The 16,940-nt window shown below is 51.4% G+C and overlaps 4 protein-coding genes across 4 annotated transcripts; 3 read left to right on the top strand and 1 right to left on the bottom strand.

Annotated features, from left to right (window-relative positions):
- Positions 1 to 978: 978 nt before the first annotated feature.
- Positions 979 to 2,186, top strand: COL26b_009284 (uncharacterized protein; the record flags this gene model as incomplete). Its single annotated transcript, XM_053182016.1, has 2 exons — positions 979 to 1,173; positions 1,230 to 2,186. The coding sequence occupies 2 exons, from the start codon at positions 979 to 981 to the stop codon at positions 2,184 to 2,186; spliced, it is 1,152 nt and encodes a 383-aa protein (XP_053034023.1).
- A 4,836-nt stretch (positions 2,187 to 7,022) lies between these two features.
- Positions 7,023 to 8,314, top strand: COL26b_009283 (uncharacterized protein; the record flags this gene model as incomplete). The annotated part of the gene is made up of 2 exons (XM_053182015.1): positions 7,023 to 7,225; positions 7,342 to 8,314. The coding sequence occupies 2 exons, from the start codon at positions 7,023 to 7,025 to the stop codon at positions 8,312 to 8,314; spliced, it is 1,176 nt and encodes a 391-aa protein (XP_053034022.1).
- Positions 8,315 to 9,046: 732 nt separating this feature from the next.
- Positions 9,047 to 12,215, bottom strand: COL26b_009282 (uncharacterized protein; the record flags this gene model as incomplete). Its single annotated transcript, XM_053182014.1, has 3 exons — positions 9,047 to 9,368; positions 9,427 to 10,842; positions 11,752 to 12,215. The coding sequence occupies 3 exons, from the start codon at positions 12,213 to 12,215 to the stop codon at positions 9,047 to 9,049; spliced, it is 2,202 nt and encodes a 733-aa protein (XP_053034021.1).
- Positions 12,216 to 13,054: 839 nt separating this feature from the next.
- Positions 13,055 to 14,075, top strand: COL26b_009281 (uncharacterized protein; the record flags this gene model as incomplete). Its single annotated transcript, XM_053182013.1, has 2 exons — positions 13,055 to 13,928; positions 14,026 to 14,075. 2 exons carry the CDS (start codon positions 13,055 to 13,057, stop codon positions 14,073 to 14,075), a joined length of 924 nt encoding a protein of 307 aa, XP_053034020.1.
- Between the last annotated feature and the right edge of the window lie 2,865 nt (positions 14,076 to 16,940).

The raw sequence follows: 16,940 nt of genomic DNA, 5'->3' as shown, positions 1-16,940 counted from the left end.
GGTTTTGATTGGCGAAGTCGGATCTGGAGTGCCGTGACAGGGGGGGTTGACGACGGGAACGGGCCCAGGTTGTTGCCAAGGATGCCCACGCGTCTGGGGCGGGATGACGTCGATTGGCATTTTTCAGACGGTTGAGAGGCGCAAGAGTTTGGTTCTCGTCCTGCACCACCACACCATCATGACCGCACCGGTTCACGTACTAGGTGGGCAACTGCAGTCTGCCACAGTTCAGCGCCGACAAGCTACAACGGCGGCAGACCACTAGCCACAATCCGGGGTACTAGTGCGTAACAGAAATCCCAAAAGAAGCAGGGAAAGTGAACCATGTTTCGCTGCGCTACCCGGCTAGGCAAGTCGTCTGTCTCGCCCTTTGGGCCCTTTGGGGAGAAGTGCCTGAAATGAGGTGCGGCTGGAAGTGGTGAATGGGCGAAATGAGTGAAATGACATACGGAAAACCCACTATTGCTGCACGGCAGACGCCTCTGGTGGCCTCTTGTGGCCTCTGCTTGCGTGTGCACTGATTGCCGCTTGCTCTTTCCTTCCCTCGGTCCTCCCTCCAACAAACGGCAGGTGGGCGGCCAGTCCTTCGTACCTGCCCTGGGCTTCATCTCAAATCGACGATGCAGTTGCCCCCAATCGGGACTTCCCTTACGGCTCACCCTTACCAGGACAACCCGACCTAACCATGACGTCAAACAGCCTACGGAGAGATTGCTTGCCTGCCCCTTTGCAAGCTCCCGCCTGCCAGACGACCAGTGCACCACACTTTATTCCTTAAGCTTAAAACTCATGTCTGCCCTCCCTTCGTTTTCGACGTTGTCTCTTCAGCCACCCATCATACATCTCGCCAAGAATTCGTGCAGCAGCTCTTCGAGGGACAAGCACAGCCATCCCGCCTTGGCATTCTCTTGTCAGTCTTAGTCCGACAACACCCATAGGCAGATCATCGCTATCACCAACCAACACCAATACACCACGATGGGTTTCTTTAGCAGACGTCCTCGCGACGCGCCCGCCGACGGCCACCACACCACCGGCCACCATGGTCACGGTGTGCGCTCCGACAAGGGAGAGCCGTTGACCATGTCCCGTCGCCCCAGCTTCGGACAATGGCTCAAGGGAACGCTGCTCGACATTATCACCATGATCTGCATGGGTGCTATCGGCCTCGGTGTAAGTCCTCTATTATCGACACCTTCGTCAGCGACGCGACTTCTAACAATCACCAGATCTACATGGCCCCTCCCGCCCCGAACCGCTCCTTCGCCGTCACCTTCTCCGATGGTGAGGTCGTCTACCCTCAATTCGCCTACCCTATGCGCAACGAAGTTGTCCCCATCTGGCTTGCTGCCTTCCTCGCCTCCGTCATCCCCATCGTCATCATCCTTCTCATGCAGATCCGCATCCGCTCCTTCTGGGATGTCAACAACGCCGTCATCGGTCTGCTCTACTCCCTTATCTGCGCCGCCGTCTTCCAGGTCTTCATCAAGTTCCTCATCGGCGGCCTGCGCCCTCATTTCCTCGAGGCCTGCCAGCCCGATCTGTCCCGCGTCAGCTCTACCCAGGGCGGTATTGCGCGTGCCGGCTACAGCCCCGCTGGCTACGCTAATCTGTACGTCACGAAGGAGGTCTGCACTGGCGACATGAAGGAGATCAACGACTCGCTCGAGAGTTTCCCCTCCGGCCACACCACCGCTGGCTTCGCTGGCTTCGTCTACCTTTACCTCTACCTCAACGCCAAGCTCAAGGTCTTTTCCGACTACCACCCCGCCATGTGGAAGCTCGTCGTTACCTATATCCCCATCCTTGGCGCCGTCCTGATCGGAGGTGCGCTCACTATTGACGAGTTCCACAACTGGTACGACATCTTTGCCGGTGCCGCCATCGGTATCGTCTTCGCCTTTTCCTCCTACCGCATGACTTACGCTGCCGTTTGGGACTTCCGCTTTAACCACATCCCCCTCAACCGCGGCCAGGCCTTCCACTATGGTCTTGACGCTGAGCTGTACGATGCTGTTTTCACCCGCAAGGCTGGCTGGGGCAAGCGCGGCGGTGGCGGTATTCTGCACCGCGATAAGGACGCTCACCACCACGGTGTTGCTACTGGCACCCACGGTTACGACAACGGTGTTGGAGCTCGTAAGCCTGTCGGTTCGGGGTCTAGAGCACCTGACACCATGGTCTAAGCGACCGACCCATGATCATTCCGCACTACGTGTGCTATAATATCCAATGGAAAGGCACGTCGACTGACTGAGTCGGACGTTGTGCCACAGCTCCAACCTCGGTGTTTAGGGAGTTCAAGTTATGAGTAAACGGCCTGTTGCGTATCAAAATACCCCACAGCACACAAGCTTGTATGATAGTCTTAGTGTCTCTGTAATGAAACTGCAAAACAGTGTAAAAATACCTCAATTTTGGTGATTATGCTGATGCACATCTCCAGGGGATGTACCATAAAACCTAGCATAGTAGCTGATAAAAATGACGAAAAGTCTAGAGGCGTGGAACGTTACGAAATCCGAGTTCGCAAGCCGTGATAATATACCTGGTCACGTCTTTCAGAGCGGACCAGTCTTCTTATCGACATCGTATGTCTGCAAGGAAAGATGCTATTGCTGTATGTCTCTGCAAGGCACAGCCCTACGCAAGAAACCGACGGTGATGAGACTGGATGAAATTTGACTTAGTCGAACTGTCTTCTTTTCGACTGGGCCAAGACGTGTTGTGTGAGAATCATTAGAAGTAGTCAAGGAGACGGGAACAGAGAGACCTGGAGATGTAGACGTCCTAATAATAGAAATGCTATAATTTAGAGTCGCAACAGGACTGAGGATGCCAGTAGGAAGATCTCCAATGAGGATTTCCAGATGTCACTGGCGGGGCGAGGGATTAGAGGACGAGATGTGCAAACATCATGCAAGCAAGGCATTCGCACATGATTCTCAAGCGAATGCATGGTCCTAGACCGGAATATTCGCACTTTTCTCCCAAGTACAAGTCACCGCCTCATAGCTGCTTGTGGCTGCGGGGAGCTGGTCAACTAAGGTGTATTTCACCGAGAATGAACGACGAACCAGAGCACCTAATCCTTCATTTAATATGGGAGAATGAGGCTTGTGCTTCCTAGCGCGAGCTGCGACACCTTCAATTAGGCAATGATCTTCATCAGTCAACCACTGTCTCAGTACGACTGCTGTAGGCAACCGCAATATTATTGCCAAGAGCTTAGGCATCCATTCGAGGCAGACTTCCATGGCGGATAATGCGAACACAGCAGCATACACCAGCCTCAAAGACCGGCAGCTTCCCCGCAGCACGGCATTCAATTTACCTCATCTTTCCTCCAGAGCTTTCTTCAATCCCTCACAGGTGAAATTGTAATCATCCTCGAGTCCATTTCGAATCCGTGTACATGAATGGCCGAGCTTATTATCAACGACACTCAATGAGAAGACCAAGGACATGAATACCGCCAACGATACCAACTCTTTAACTTATCGCCGTCGAGAACTCACGTGGAGCCGGAGACTGGCCGGCTCAAAAGTCTAGACGCTGAGACTTACAGCGTACTCTTCTGCAGAGATGGAGCATACTGAAACAGAGCCTATGCACACTTTGAACACTCAAGATGTGGACTACAAGACTCTTCAAGAGTATCTCAGACAGTCGTCCCCCAAATCAGATTTCAGGAGTGAATACGGCGAACAGTTGATGCGCCGGTTCGGCTTTGCGTTCGAAGGATCTCGGAGGGGAAAGCTCGGTGTGACGGTACTGTTGACAGGATGAAAGCTCACAGACAAAGGCTCACATTTCGATGTAGGTCCGAGGGGACAAATGGTGCTTCAGCCTGGGACTACGCCGGCTCACAGAAGAAGACATAGAGCATGTTCTCCAGACTGCATCAGGGTATCTCAAACACCGTGAGAAGACCGAGACGTTCCATGGGCTATTCGGCCAGCCACTCTCAATAGCAGACCCCAAAAGAGATACAGTACCAGCTAATAGCATCAAGCATCATCAATTTATTCGAGGCAAGCGTAAGAGAGATAGGGCCGTGTTCGGGGTTACATACGGAGATCGGCTGGTTACCTTGGATATCGGAACCTCTCCTTTCACAGGATTGACTTTGGATTCTGAGGGTCATAGCCGAGTGGCAAACGGTTTGTTCGGAACCGAAATAGGTTCTGAAGGGCAAACATCCTTGTTCGATGTTAACGACGTGGCGTCTTGTAAGACCGCGAGGAAAGATTTGCCATTCGCGATTAAGGTAAGACAGAAGCCAGCCTTTTACTCGCCGCCATATTTGTGCCTATCGGTATTTGCTAACTCTGCCGCTGAGTTCACCGTCAAACGTCTTCCAAAATATGCCTCCTGGGATAGTTTCTACGACGATTATTCCTCTCTTCGACTGAGGCAATCTCTACAACATCCTCACATTGCTGACATTTTGTCGGCCTTCGTTGAGTCGGAGTTCTCAGGACCTCGTTTGATGATTGCATTTCCGCAGGCCTTGGGGACCCTTGAGCAGCTCCTAGTCGGGACCTTTGACGAAATGGAGCTTGTTTCACTTGGTCGATCATCTTTGTGGAGCCAGTTTGTCGGCCTCTCGAGCGCTCTCGCATACTACCATGAAATCTCTCAAACACTCGTCAACACTCGCGCCTTCGATATATTGGTGTATGTTGACGATACCTCTGGCCAAATGGTACTGAAGTTCACAAACTTTGGAATCATAAGAGTGGAGTCGTTCATGGATAAAGATGGTCGTGTCAAGGGGGACTTTCTTCAGAATCTGCTGGCGGAAGAAGGAGAAACAGCGGTAAAGGCACGGCTTGTGCTATTCCTACAACGACTGTTTTTGAGAGACATCCAGCATCTTTGCAAGATCCTTGTCCAACTGTCAATCTTCATCGTCGACGGTCGGGAAAGAATTCTTCAACTTGGAGACTTCTTTTCCAAGGATTCTGATAACCCGAACGAATTTGTCGACATTGAAGACGAAAATTGTCTGTTATGGGACCCCACCTACCTCACCGAACACCGGAAACAGACGCTGGCGGATATAATACAAGTCTTGAGTCTCAAGAACCAATATGTAGCTCGGATTCGACATGTGTTATTAGACATGCTGGAAGGGAAAGGTGCCAGACTGGACGCTCGGTCCGTCTGCCAGAGTATGGTGAAGGTATGTGCTATAGGCAGTATCGGGATACTGTATATGTTCTTCATGAAATTGGTGAGGATAAGAAGTACGTCATTCATACTAAAAACAAATCGTGCAACCTTAGGGATTAGGAGTTCCGGGTTGCTCTTATCATGACGGAACACGTATGGTCAAATTTCATCCAGGCGGACCAGAACCTCAGATATCGATGTTTGATAGAGTGAGGTGCAAAACCGAGCAATGGATAGGATGTCCGGTTGACTGGTCGCCACTACCACCACTTGTCAGGCCATGCCTTGAGGGAGAGGTCCGAGTTGATTGGAAGGCAAGTTGATACTGGAGCTTGGATTTTGATTCGACGATTAGTTGCTAACGCGTTCTATTGGTTGGAGGTAGTATGGAGGAAAGCATCTGTCGGTGATCCTCTCTCAGGATCAGGCTGAGCGATATAAATCGTATTGTTCGCCCGCCCACATTCAACAACGGCATGACAATGTTGCCAGCTATCACTAGCCACGCACCGGAGGATATCGAAATGGCGTTATCAAGCCATAAACAGTGGCAGCCTCCCAGACCTGGACAGCGACATGCCGTAGCTCCAGGGACAAGTGCAGTAGGTTCGGCAGCAGGTGGCACAAGCACGACTGCACCTGCCCCAGAGGAAGCGGAAGTGTCAAAGGAGATTTATTGGTGCATAGACAAGTTCTTCAGTGAACCGAAGGAGACCATGCGAAGGCCAATTTGCCTGGACCAGGCCTCTACCGATGAGCAATTCTATCGGCAAACAGTTCGAGCTCTCGATCGGACGAGAGAGAACTTACTGACTGGATGGCTCGGGGGATTTGAGTGGGTTCTGAACCGTCCGTCGTGGAAAAGTTGCGTTGGAGTCGATTTCAGAGCGGTTTGTACAAAGTTTCATTCGATGTCATTTTGAAAACCCGTGCTGAAGTCATAAGCGCATGCAAGTTGTGGCCGCGACAAGCCGAGAACATACTTGACTGATGAATACTGGTAGTTCTACATTATTAAGACTGGCCAAGACCAAGTTCTCCTTGGGGAACTATGCCTTCCAAATGATGGGAAAAAGGCAAACGAAACAGAAGAGTATGAACATAGCATCCACCCGCCGGACGATATCCAGAAGAAGCTGGTTGCTGCTCAGATTGTCTCTGGTCTGAGGCACCCTGATTCAGTCAGAGGGCAAGCAGAAATGATATCTATGCTTCCGAAAAAGAAGATTCCCCCAGACTTCAACAAAACAATGAGGACAATGGGTTGGGGCATACATGCAGAAATGGGATTTTCTGCCAAGAAGATACTCTGGTGGCTTTTGTTTTCTTTCATGTTCTTGATACTTTCTGCCGCTCCTTGGCTCATCTGGGTTGACCGTTTCGACCTCCAGAATGCCTTTGTACCGGGAGGAACTATCCTCACCGTCTTGATGACTTGTGTTGCGATTGCACAAGCAGTAGGTTGAGCGAGGTTTGCAATATACGGAGCTAAAAATGGGACTTTAGCCCGATGAGTATGATACCAAGTGAGCAGTACAAGAATGCTGAAGCCGAACCAGAAAGAGGCTGTTGTGGCGTTGTGTAGAGACATGGAAAAACTAAGAAAACTATAGATGTAACCAAAAAGAACTATAGATGTGAATCTAGGTTTGTTCTAACACGCCTATTTTATGCCGTTACCAAAGCAGTGAAGCAATTAAGGTGCGTGAATATTTCATTTCGATCCAGCACACTCTTCCCAGGCAACCTCCCCCACGGCTTGCTCTGTGGTGCGCACAATCACACAACCTCTCCGGGCACTGAAGATGACCATGGCAATTGGTGTGTCTCGTTCCGAAGACCATATGTCCGTCATGGGCCAAATAAACCGGAACATACTCCCTGTTTTGTCCAGGAGGGACGTCGAGGCGCTGATAGCCCAGGGCCGCAAGGTGTTCATTCTCGACAACTTCGTCATTAAGGCAGACGCGTGGATTCCTTACCACCCGGGCGGTGACAAGTCAATCCTTCACATGGTTGGCCGAGATGCCACAGATGAGGCCACGGTGTAGGTCTCCCTCTGGGTTCGCTGTCGCGTACCGGATTCGTGCCCTGGTACCTCTTTGAGCCCACACCTATTGGGTAACATGGAGGTAGTAATCTCTGACGAGCCGTAAACCACAGTCTTCACTCGATCGAGGCAGTTCAACGTATGAGCCGCTACCGTATCGGGTCTATTCAAGGCAGATGGGAGAACTTCATCCCGCCTATTCAGGGTGGCACGTTTCGTGCTCGCTCTGACGGCGACCGGGATGCCTGTCAAGATGTCGATACCGCACTCCCTCCCGCCTCTTTGCACCGCTCGAGTGTACCTGAAAGCGACACTTCCGACGACAGCGGCCCCGCGCGCCGAGAGAGTCGCACCGCAGCCAATACACTCAGTCCACCTACTGTATCGTCCGTCTCTTCCGCCCATGCGGACGGCGATGCCATGGCACACCTCGATTGCGTCACGAAGCAGAAGATCTCCCTCGACCTCGAGACGTACCCTTCTTTGGACCGGGCCAACCAGGACGCCATGGTGGCCGCTTACTGCCGCCTCGACGACCGCTTGAGAGCTCAGGGGTCATATGACTGCAACTACATGGCGTATGTCGTTGAAATCTTCCGATGCTCCATGCTTTTCGCCGCCATGCTGCTTTTCTTGCATTGGGGCTTGTTCGTGGCCAGCGCAGTCTGCATGGGGGCCTTCTGGCATCAGATGTCGTTTGCTGCCCACGACGCTGGCCACATAGGCATCACGCACCGCTTTCACATAGACAGTGTCCTCGGTATCTTCATCGCGGATTTTATGGGCGGTTTGTCCCTCGGCTGGTGGAAGAAGAGTCACAACATCCATCATATCGTCGCTAATTCGCCCGAGCACGACCCAGATGTCGAGTACCTACCCTTCCTGGCTATTTCGCATAGGTTCTTGGCCAGCCTGAGCTCCACCTATTATGATCGGATAATGGGTTACGATGCTGTGGCATGCTTTTGCGTCAGGTTCCAGAAGTACTCATACTACCCACTGCTAGCCCTTGGGCGCTTCAATCTTTATCGTCTTTTATGGGAGTACCTCCTGACGGGCCAGGCCCCTCGAAAAGGGCCGTCATAGTGGCGCAGGTATCTAGAAATCGTCGGTCAAGTCTTCTTCTGGAGCTGATACGGTTACGGCATCGTCTATAAGTCGATTCCTAATAACATGAGCCGGCTCATCTTCGTCATGGTCAGCCATGTAACCGTACTCCCCTTACACGTCCAGATTACCCTTTCGCACTTTGACATGAGTACCGTCGACCTCGGCCCCCAGGAATCATTTCCTCAGAAAATGCTCTGAACCACTTTGGATATCGATTGTCCTAAATGGCTTGACTTCTTCCACGGTGGCTTGCAGTTTCAGGTGATCCACCATCTCTTCCCCCGCATCCCTCGACAAAATCTCCGCCGTGCGCAAAAGTTGGTACAAGAGTTCTGTAACGACATGAGTATCCCATATGCTCTGTACGGTTTCGTGGAGGGAACCGGAAAGGTCATTGGAGCTCTCGGAGAGGTATCAAGGCAGGCAGCCATTTTTGCAAAGTGTCAGAAGGAAGCTGCAAGCCGCGGTTACAACTCTTCGGCACAAGACCACTGATGAGGATGTTGTGTGAGTGCAAGCCCCTCGTATCGAGAGGAACTGTTATTGCGAGTTTTACAACTTGCCTTGCGAGTGCGCAAGTTGTGGGTGTAGCGAGTTTATCATGTATTGGATTACGACTGCAATTTGGGGTTCCTTTGATACCGAATGGACAGGAAATTTTCATAGCCAGACGTACACTCGACCAGACTTAACAAGATCTTTCTTAAGCTAAGGCAAGCTCATGAAGAGTTCTAACATCTCAGGAAACTTTGGAGTTCCCAGTCCCGTGACTGGGTCCCACCCAGGCACCGCAGAGAACCCCTTTGTGTTGCATCCCTCGTTATTGCCGCTTGTAATATCATTGAAAATCTGGGGGTTGGCGTAGAGTGTTGGGTTGATGAAGCCGACGGGTGCTTTCCCAGCCTGCAGCCTGTGCTCGTTGATGATGGTGATCAGAGATGCGAACAACGGGGTTGCGGCGCTAGTACCGCTGATGAGTCCATAGTCGAGATCAACAAAAGTAGCTAGGTTCTGACTGATGGCGGATACACTAGGTGATAATTCACATTAGCTATCGTCCTCAAAATAGGGAGTGCGTTGTCACTTACTCTGGCATGCCTCTTCCGATGCGGTTATAGATACCCCCGTTCGCTCCGACGGGCGAAGAATCGTTGTGTGTAGCATTGTGGAGGGAGCTGAAAGACTTCAGGCCCGGGTCATGCTTGGCGAAATAGTCGTCAATTGCTGCGCTCTGGTAGCTTGGGATCGAGTAGATGATGCTGAAGCCGCCGCCACTGGTGTACGTGTCATCGGTCCCATCTTGGTGGGGGAGATAAGCGGCAACCTCAGGGTCGCTGACAGATGCCCCAGGAGACATCATAGTTCCACCGACGGTCGTGACGTACGGACAGTTACCAGGGAAGTTGGGATTGAATAAAGTGTTGTTCTCACCGAGACATCCATTGGGGAACGGATCCCAGGGACGAGAGGCGACACCGGCATCTCCTGAGGCGACCAAAATGGTGTGGCCCTGCAAAGCCAGTTTCATGAACCCATTGCACTGCCTCTGTTGGTAGTAGAAGGGGAGATCGGCTTCTGACTTGCTGTATGAGATGGAGATCACATTCGTTAGAGTTGAGATACCGCACTGCACCTCGCCCTGATAACCATCGGGGCTCGTGGTGTCGGGATACACATCGTCAAAGTTGTCATCATTTCCCTTTTCGCCAAAGGCACAGTAAGAACAATACGAACCATCGACAGCGTTGAGGAGATTGTTGAACAGGCCTCCCGCACCGCTGATGGTGTAAATCTTGTCGTCTGTCTGGTACAGCGTGACACCTTGAGGATGGAATAGGGGATAGGCGACCTGAAGATCCAGGTCCGACTCTCCATCAGCGAACTTTGGCTCAGCTGGGGCAAGGCCGCCATCGATAGAGACCAGAGTAGGATGCGTGCCGTTGGGAATATTGGGGGTATACTTGGTGAAGAACAAGTTGAGATCTTCCTGCGCGTAGTAATCTCCCGTCTCGTAAATACCCAGGCTATTAGAAGAATGATTAAAAGTGTTGTCGGGAATATTGTAGAGCGCCTTGATGCAGGCCGGAGTGACATTGTCGCTGCATGCAGAGGTATCATTGGAAGCCCGGTCGGCTCCAGCTTGCTGGACAGAGGAAAAGCCTCGTTTTCTCAACTTGGTATTGAGTTGGGGAGTCTTAGGAGCGGCAAGAATGACTCCTGGCTGGATGAAGTCGATGTGACGTTGAATATTCTCCGGAACAGAGTACTCTTCGCAAGCCACCGTCGAGTGGTTTCCAGCTGCTTGATGGTACTCGTAGTATTGAGCGTGGAGCATCCCCTCTGCATCCGCCACGGTGGTGTTGACATGCAGCCATCCCCTGTCCTTGGATAAAACTGAAGTTGCGCCGTTTTCTGAGACCCAGGATTGGACGGCGGTAATTGTTTTGTCAGATGGTGCAAACTTGTCGATGATATCCTGCTGGGTGTAGTGCTTCGCGTATTGGCTCGAAGATGGGTCAGAGACTTCGTAAAGGAGGGTGTCCGCGAGTTCGAGATTCTGCTGTCGCAGCCCGATCCGCAATACAAATCGGCTTGAGGGAGGGAGCCGATATCCTCTGGTCCAGACCTCAGATTGGCCGCTTCGCTTCTCATGGACTTTGTGAAACCTTTGAGAAGCGGGTGCAGCCGCAGCCAAGGACAGCAAGGCTGTCAGTGACAGCAGAGCGAACGACTTCATGATCCCTTCACCAGCGATATCGAAATACACAATGCCTGAAGGTGAAGAGATGTCGCAAGTGACTGACGTCCATGGTCCTTCTTAACTCCCTCGGCTAGATTGAGAGAAGCTTGGATGGAGCACCTCGCGATGCTACCTTCCTCAATGTGCCTAGTGATGATGTTGAGAATACGATCATGATGAACCTCGCCGCATGTTTTCAATACGGGCTTCAACCAAGATTCAGAAAATCCGTCCTGCAGTTGGCACAGCGAGAATGAACGCGAGTGCCGATTACCCGTCCGTACGCGATGTCAGATGTTATAGATGGCAAGTTCGTAGGAATCGATCTTCTTCGTTCGTTTGACCTGCCTGTTTCGAACTCCGGCTTGAACATTTAGCCCGTGTCGCTGTTGACCCAACAGAATACGAGCCCCAGCAGGATACGAACTGTGTATGCCCTATCGCCCATTGGTGGTTCAAGTAGAATGGAGAACCTTGATTGAATGCCACCCCTGACAGACGTGCCGAACTACCGAGGTGGTAATTTATTTGTTACCAAGATTGGATCCGGTTCTGTTCCTAGCCTCCCGTCTTTTATCACATCGGCTCATGATAACTGGAAATCTTTTCTTTGATAACATTAAGTCAGCTAATCTACTGCTGCGACCACTGTCATGCATCGTCCCAAAGTTACAGACGACTGGGCATTCTCGCAGCTCCATCCAAGCGGATGACAGTGCCATTGAGCATTGAATTATCAATAACGTGCTCGACCAAGCTAGCAAACTCCTCCGGTTCTCCGGCCCTAGCGGGGAACTCCAACGAATTTTCCAGACTCTCTTTGGCCTTTTGTGGCATACTTGCCGCCATGCCAGTGTCGAATAACCCAGGCGCGATGCACACGGCTCTTATGCCCCAACATGAGAGATCACGAGCCAGCGGCAAGGTCATGGAGGCTATGGCGCCCTTGGCCGCTCCGTACGCTGTCTGGCCTTCTTGTCCATCGAATGCGGCTGCCGAAGAAACTGTGATCAGTACGCCCCTCTCACCTGTGGCATTTGGCGATTGAGTGGCGATATAGGGAACGAATTGTCTAATTAGGTCGACTGTGCCGATCAGGTTGATGTCAATGACCTTGGAGAACTGATCGAGTAACATGGAGGTTCCATTCTTCGAGATGATCTACGAGACTTGTTGGTTAGCTTCGTTATCGATGTACCGTGTCCAAGAGCGTTGGCCTACCTTTGAGGGCCCCAGAAATCCAGCACAACTAACAACGCCAGCGATGACTGAGCCAGTTGCCTTATTCCAAGCAACTATCTTGTTGACAGCTGCAGTGATCTCTTGAGTCTTTGAAACATCTGCATTGAAGTACTGAACGGGAGACGATCCCTCCTTGGGCTTATCTGGCAACGCCAAGTCTATGACTGCCACATTGCCACCAAGTTGCGAAAGCCTTTCTACAGTACCTTTGCCTAGGCCAGAAAGACTAGGAACTGGTGAGCCCTAGATTGAATCCCAATCAAAACTGAATCATCTTACCCTCCTGTAACAACGAACGTCTTCTGCTGATATTTCATTGGGCAGAATTGGGGAAATTGCAGCTGTCCAGTCAGTATCAGCTTATGGTACCTAAAGATGGCAAGAGATGTTTTTTAGGGATCTCAAACTAGCATAATATTGTTGTCAGATTTCCCGAAAAAAATCGGAGATTTGGGGATTATTCAAGCGGGCATCTAGTTCCGACTTGGCGGGCTATCGCGTCTCGGGTATCGCGTATCGCCTGTCGCGATCGGCGTAGGCTGCAGACTGGATTCGGGGGGTTACCCGCATATCCGACAAAGGCCAGATGCCTGTTCGAGGACCGTCTCAATTCATTTTGTATTGATTACCGCCGATAAATATGGATAAAAATTGTAGTGAAGACTGCCTAAAGGTTATGTGTAGAGTAGTCTTGAGATCACCTGCAACCGCTGTCAATGTTGGCACCAACGACAATGGCCAACATCGAGACAGACAGAGCTGGAATGGCTGCCATGGCAAAGGTAGCCAGGAGCGGAGGCTCCATCATACATGGTTCGGACCAACCGGGAATCATCAACAAGACATTCGGCAATCTCATACGTGAACAAGCTCGGAAAAGGCCTGACGCATTGCTGGTGGCTTCTCACCATCAGCGCAAGAGTCTCACATACGCCCAGGCGAACGACAGAAGCGACCGTCTTGCACAGGGGCTGGCTTCACTTGGTGTCCAACGTGGGGACCGCGTGGCCATACTCATGGGCAACGAGATTGAGTATGTGGAAATCTTCTTCGCCTGCACCAAGCTCGGAGCTTTGGTGACCCTAGTCAACTATGCGTACACTGAGCAGGAGCTTCACTCAGTCATGTCATCTTGCAGAGTCTCAGTCCTTGTCATGGTCCCCGGTTTCGATAGGTACGACTACAGGCCATGGATACGCAACTTAAAAGCCGGAGTTCCGTCCCTGGAAACCATCATTGTGGCACACTCGAACGGAGAGTTTGGCGATGTATCCCTGGACTACGAAGAGGTTGTCAGAAGCGGCATGAAAGACGTTGTTGATCTACTTGCAATCCAAGATACCTTGGACGGCAGGGACATGATGAACCTCCAGTTCACCAGCGGTTCTACGGGCCTTCCCAAAGCCGCTGCCCTGACTCATCAAGGGATCTACAACACGGGAAGATTCATTGGAGATACCATGTATCTAAAGGCGTCGGACAGAGTGTGTCTTCCAGTTCCCTTCTTTCACAGCTTCGGGCTTATTATCGGTCTGGCCACTGTGGCGGCTCATGGAGCCTCAATAATTCTTCCCGACAACCATTTCAACATCGAGGCGACTCTGGCCTGTATTCCAACATATCAATGCACTGGGCTGTACGGAGTCACTACCATGTTCGTGGCGGAGATGGCCCATCCCAACTTCAGCAGATACAATTTTGACAGTCTACGATTCGCAATACTTGCAGGTTCAGCTGTCCCCGAAGCGCTCATGAGGCACGTGTGGTCCGCTTTTGGCATCACCCAAACACACACAAACTGGGGCATGACTGAAGCTTCATCCATTGTCACAATGACGCGGGATACGGATACAATCCCTCAACGCACTATCACGTCAGGACGACTCTTCCCCGGATTCTCCGCACGTATCGCCGATCCTTCGACCGGAAGAACTGTACCGTGGGGAGAGCGAGGAGAGATTCTGCTCCGCGGATACGGCGTTCAGACATGCTACTATGGGAATGATGCGATGACTGGAAAGGCACATAAAATATCAGATGAGGACGGGCTGGAGTGGTTTCATACCGGAGATGAAGGGTATTTGGACGAGGAGGGATTCTTCGTGATCACGGGCCGCATCAAGGATATGATCATTCGCGGCGGAGAAAACATCGCGCCGCTAGAGATCGAAGAACGCCTGGTAGCTCATCCAGCTATATCTCAAGCAGCTGTTATTGGCGTACCAGATGAGAAATATGGGGAGCAAATCTGTGCCTTTGTTGAGCCATCTTCCGACAGCAGCAGTGGCAGCAGGCCAATGGATAGAGAACTACAGACCTGGGTAGCAGAGACGCTGGCGAGGTTTAAACAACCAAAGTACATAATATGGCTCGGCTCGCACGCAGACTTTTGCGTTTGGCCCAAGACGGCGAGCGGAAAACTGAGGAAGCCGGACTTGCGGCTCCTTGCTCCTGGGATTTTGGCAACAAAAGGGGGCGAGAATGCTTTGCCTAGGGCCAAACTTTGAGGCCAATCTAGATCAGACGCAAATTAATTTGTCCAAATCGTGTGGGGAATGATCAGGCAATGAGAAAAAGCAGTTTCAGCAAGTGCAGACAACTCGGGTCCGCCAACGCTCACCCCGCAAACTCAGCGTTATCCCCGTGGGGTAAATATCTCCTTGGCTGCATGCGGATCATTAGCTCATCAATGAGGAGACAGGCATAGCATCCAGGATCGCCTGCTGTGCCCTCACCCAACTTCCCCGCTTCACAAAAAGAGGGAAAGTCCTTTCGTGTTCAAAGCATGTCAACATGCCGTCTCAAGGAGGCGTAAGGCGACGAAAAACAACAGGCCTCGGAAGATCTGGACCCCGTTCTCGAAATGGATGCCAGACTTGCAAACTACGACGGGTGCGATGCGATGAAAACAGACCAATTTGTGGACACTGCGATCGCCTGCAAATGGAGTGTGTTTTCGTAGCACAGCAGCGGCAGTCACAGAGACATTCCACAATCCAAAGAGAAGATATCCCCTCTCTCGAACGCACTAAGTCTACGTCACCAGATCTATCCCACTCCGACGCATGCGAGACCCTTTTAGAAGAGCCCCGAGAAGCCCAGGTGCATGCGTCCTCAGTCACGTTGAATGGCGCAATGAAAAATCTGCCGTCTATGGAGTTGACAAGTTTGGACTCCTTGATAGTCCCGGGCGATACCTGGGGCAGCAACGAATTGGCATGGAACAACGATAATCCCATGTCATTTTACGACTACGTACCTATGCCAGATCCCTCTTTCTCGTTCACGTCTCTCACCTTCGCCGGTTCCCCGCATAGGCTTGATTCAAGCCACAGTTTGGATGCAGTTCAAGGCACATCGCGAAGCCGGACGAGCCAACCTGATCGCGAATGGAATGACCGGCTATCCCCCCTTTCTGTTCTGGACAACCTGCGGAACCAAGACAGTGGAGACATGGTCACTCGTAACGAATACGATGGACGGGAAACCCAGCTTGGCGACATACATAGAGAGCGACCTATGCTTCCTGTTTCACCGCCGCTGTTGTCATCAGATATTCAAAAAGCATTGTTAAAGCAGTTCGAAAGCGAATTACGCCCTCCAGCATCACTCGTTGGCATCGACCCCTTTGGCTGGAGAAGAATCAAGCGTTATGTCATACAGAAGGTCAAGGAAGGCAATGAACATGTTAAACACGCCCTGTTCGCTCTCAGTATGATCACTTTCGACTTTGGCCACGCAAAAGGTTCAGCTCAGGCAGTTGGAACTTCGGAAAGTCTGTCATGGCAATTGCAAGAAACAGCTCGTGTTTCGATGGAAATCGCTCTTCGATCGGAAGGCTGGGAAGATAAACACAGCAATTCGCTTCTTGTAACCTTGTTCCTTCTTGCTTGGTTTGAGGTGAGTGTAAAAAAATGTTTACACCAACTAGTTACGGTTTCGGTAACAATCTCTAATGCTTATCAGATTACTAGTGACAATGCGGATAACGCCCGGCCCTCTTTTCCCTCCAATCTGGCGGAAGACATCATCGTGAAAGGTCGAAATTGGAACTCGGGGTCGACCCACGTATTTCAATGGCTTACGCTTCTTGATTCGAAAATGTCGCATATGGGGGGCCGCCATCTCTTGACCGAAGGTGCCCACAGAGTGGCTTTGCAACCAAGACCTACAAAGCCTCCTGATGAAGACGTTGATGATGAGGACGGCGAGATGTCTGTAGAGAGCTGGGAGCCTTCTTCTCACGACGGCGCAAGAGTCAATGGGTACCCAAAGACTTCCCAGAATCGTCTAGCTTATCTGCTGTCGTCACAACCACCACTGTCACCGTCGCCAAGGGTCATCAGGGCGGATATTTTCAACATCATCTTGCAACCCGCGCTTGAGTTTCACATAAAGTCACAAGCATACTCCAGACGCATCGGATGTCACGATCGCCATCACAGAATACGTGAGACACCTGAGGATGAGTATGAGGTCATTACCGCCTGCAGAGGTTATGAAGAAGAGCTGCAGGAACTGTGGAAGCACAGGCCAGGAATATTAAATCTCTGTGCACACCAACTGAAGCAGTTTGTGAGCGAAAGCATTGCCAAGAGGCTGGAGCAACTTTTCAGCGTC

Source organism: Colletotrichum chrysophilum (assembly GCF_026319265.1).
Source record: "Colletotrichum chrysophilum strain AFK26 chromosome Unknown scaffold_88, whole genome shotgun sequence".
NCBI lineage: Eukaryota > Fungi > Ascomycota > Sordariomycetes > Glomerellales > Glomerellaceae > Colletotrichum > Colletotrichum chrysophilum.
Note: the sequence above shows the minus strand (reverse complement) of the source record. Positions and strands in the feature narration are given on the sequence as shown.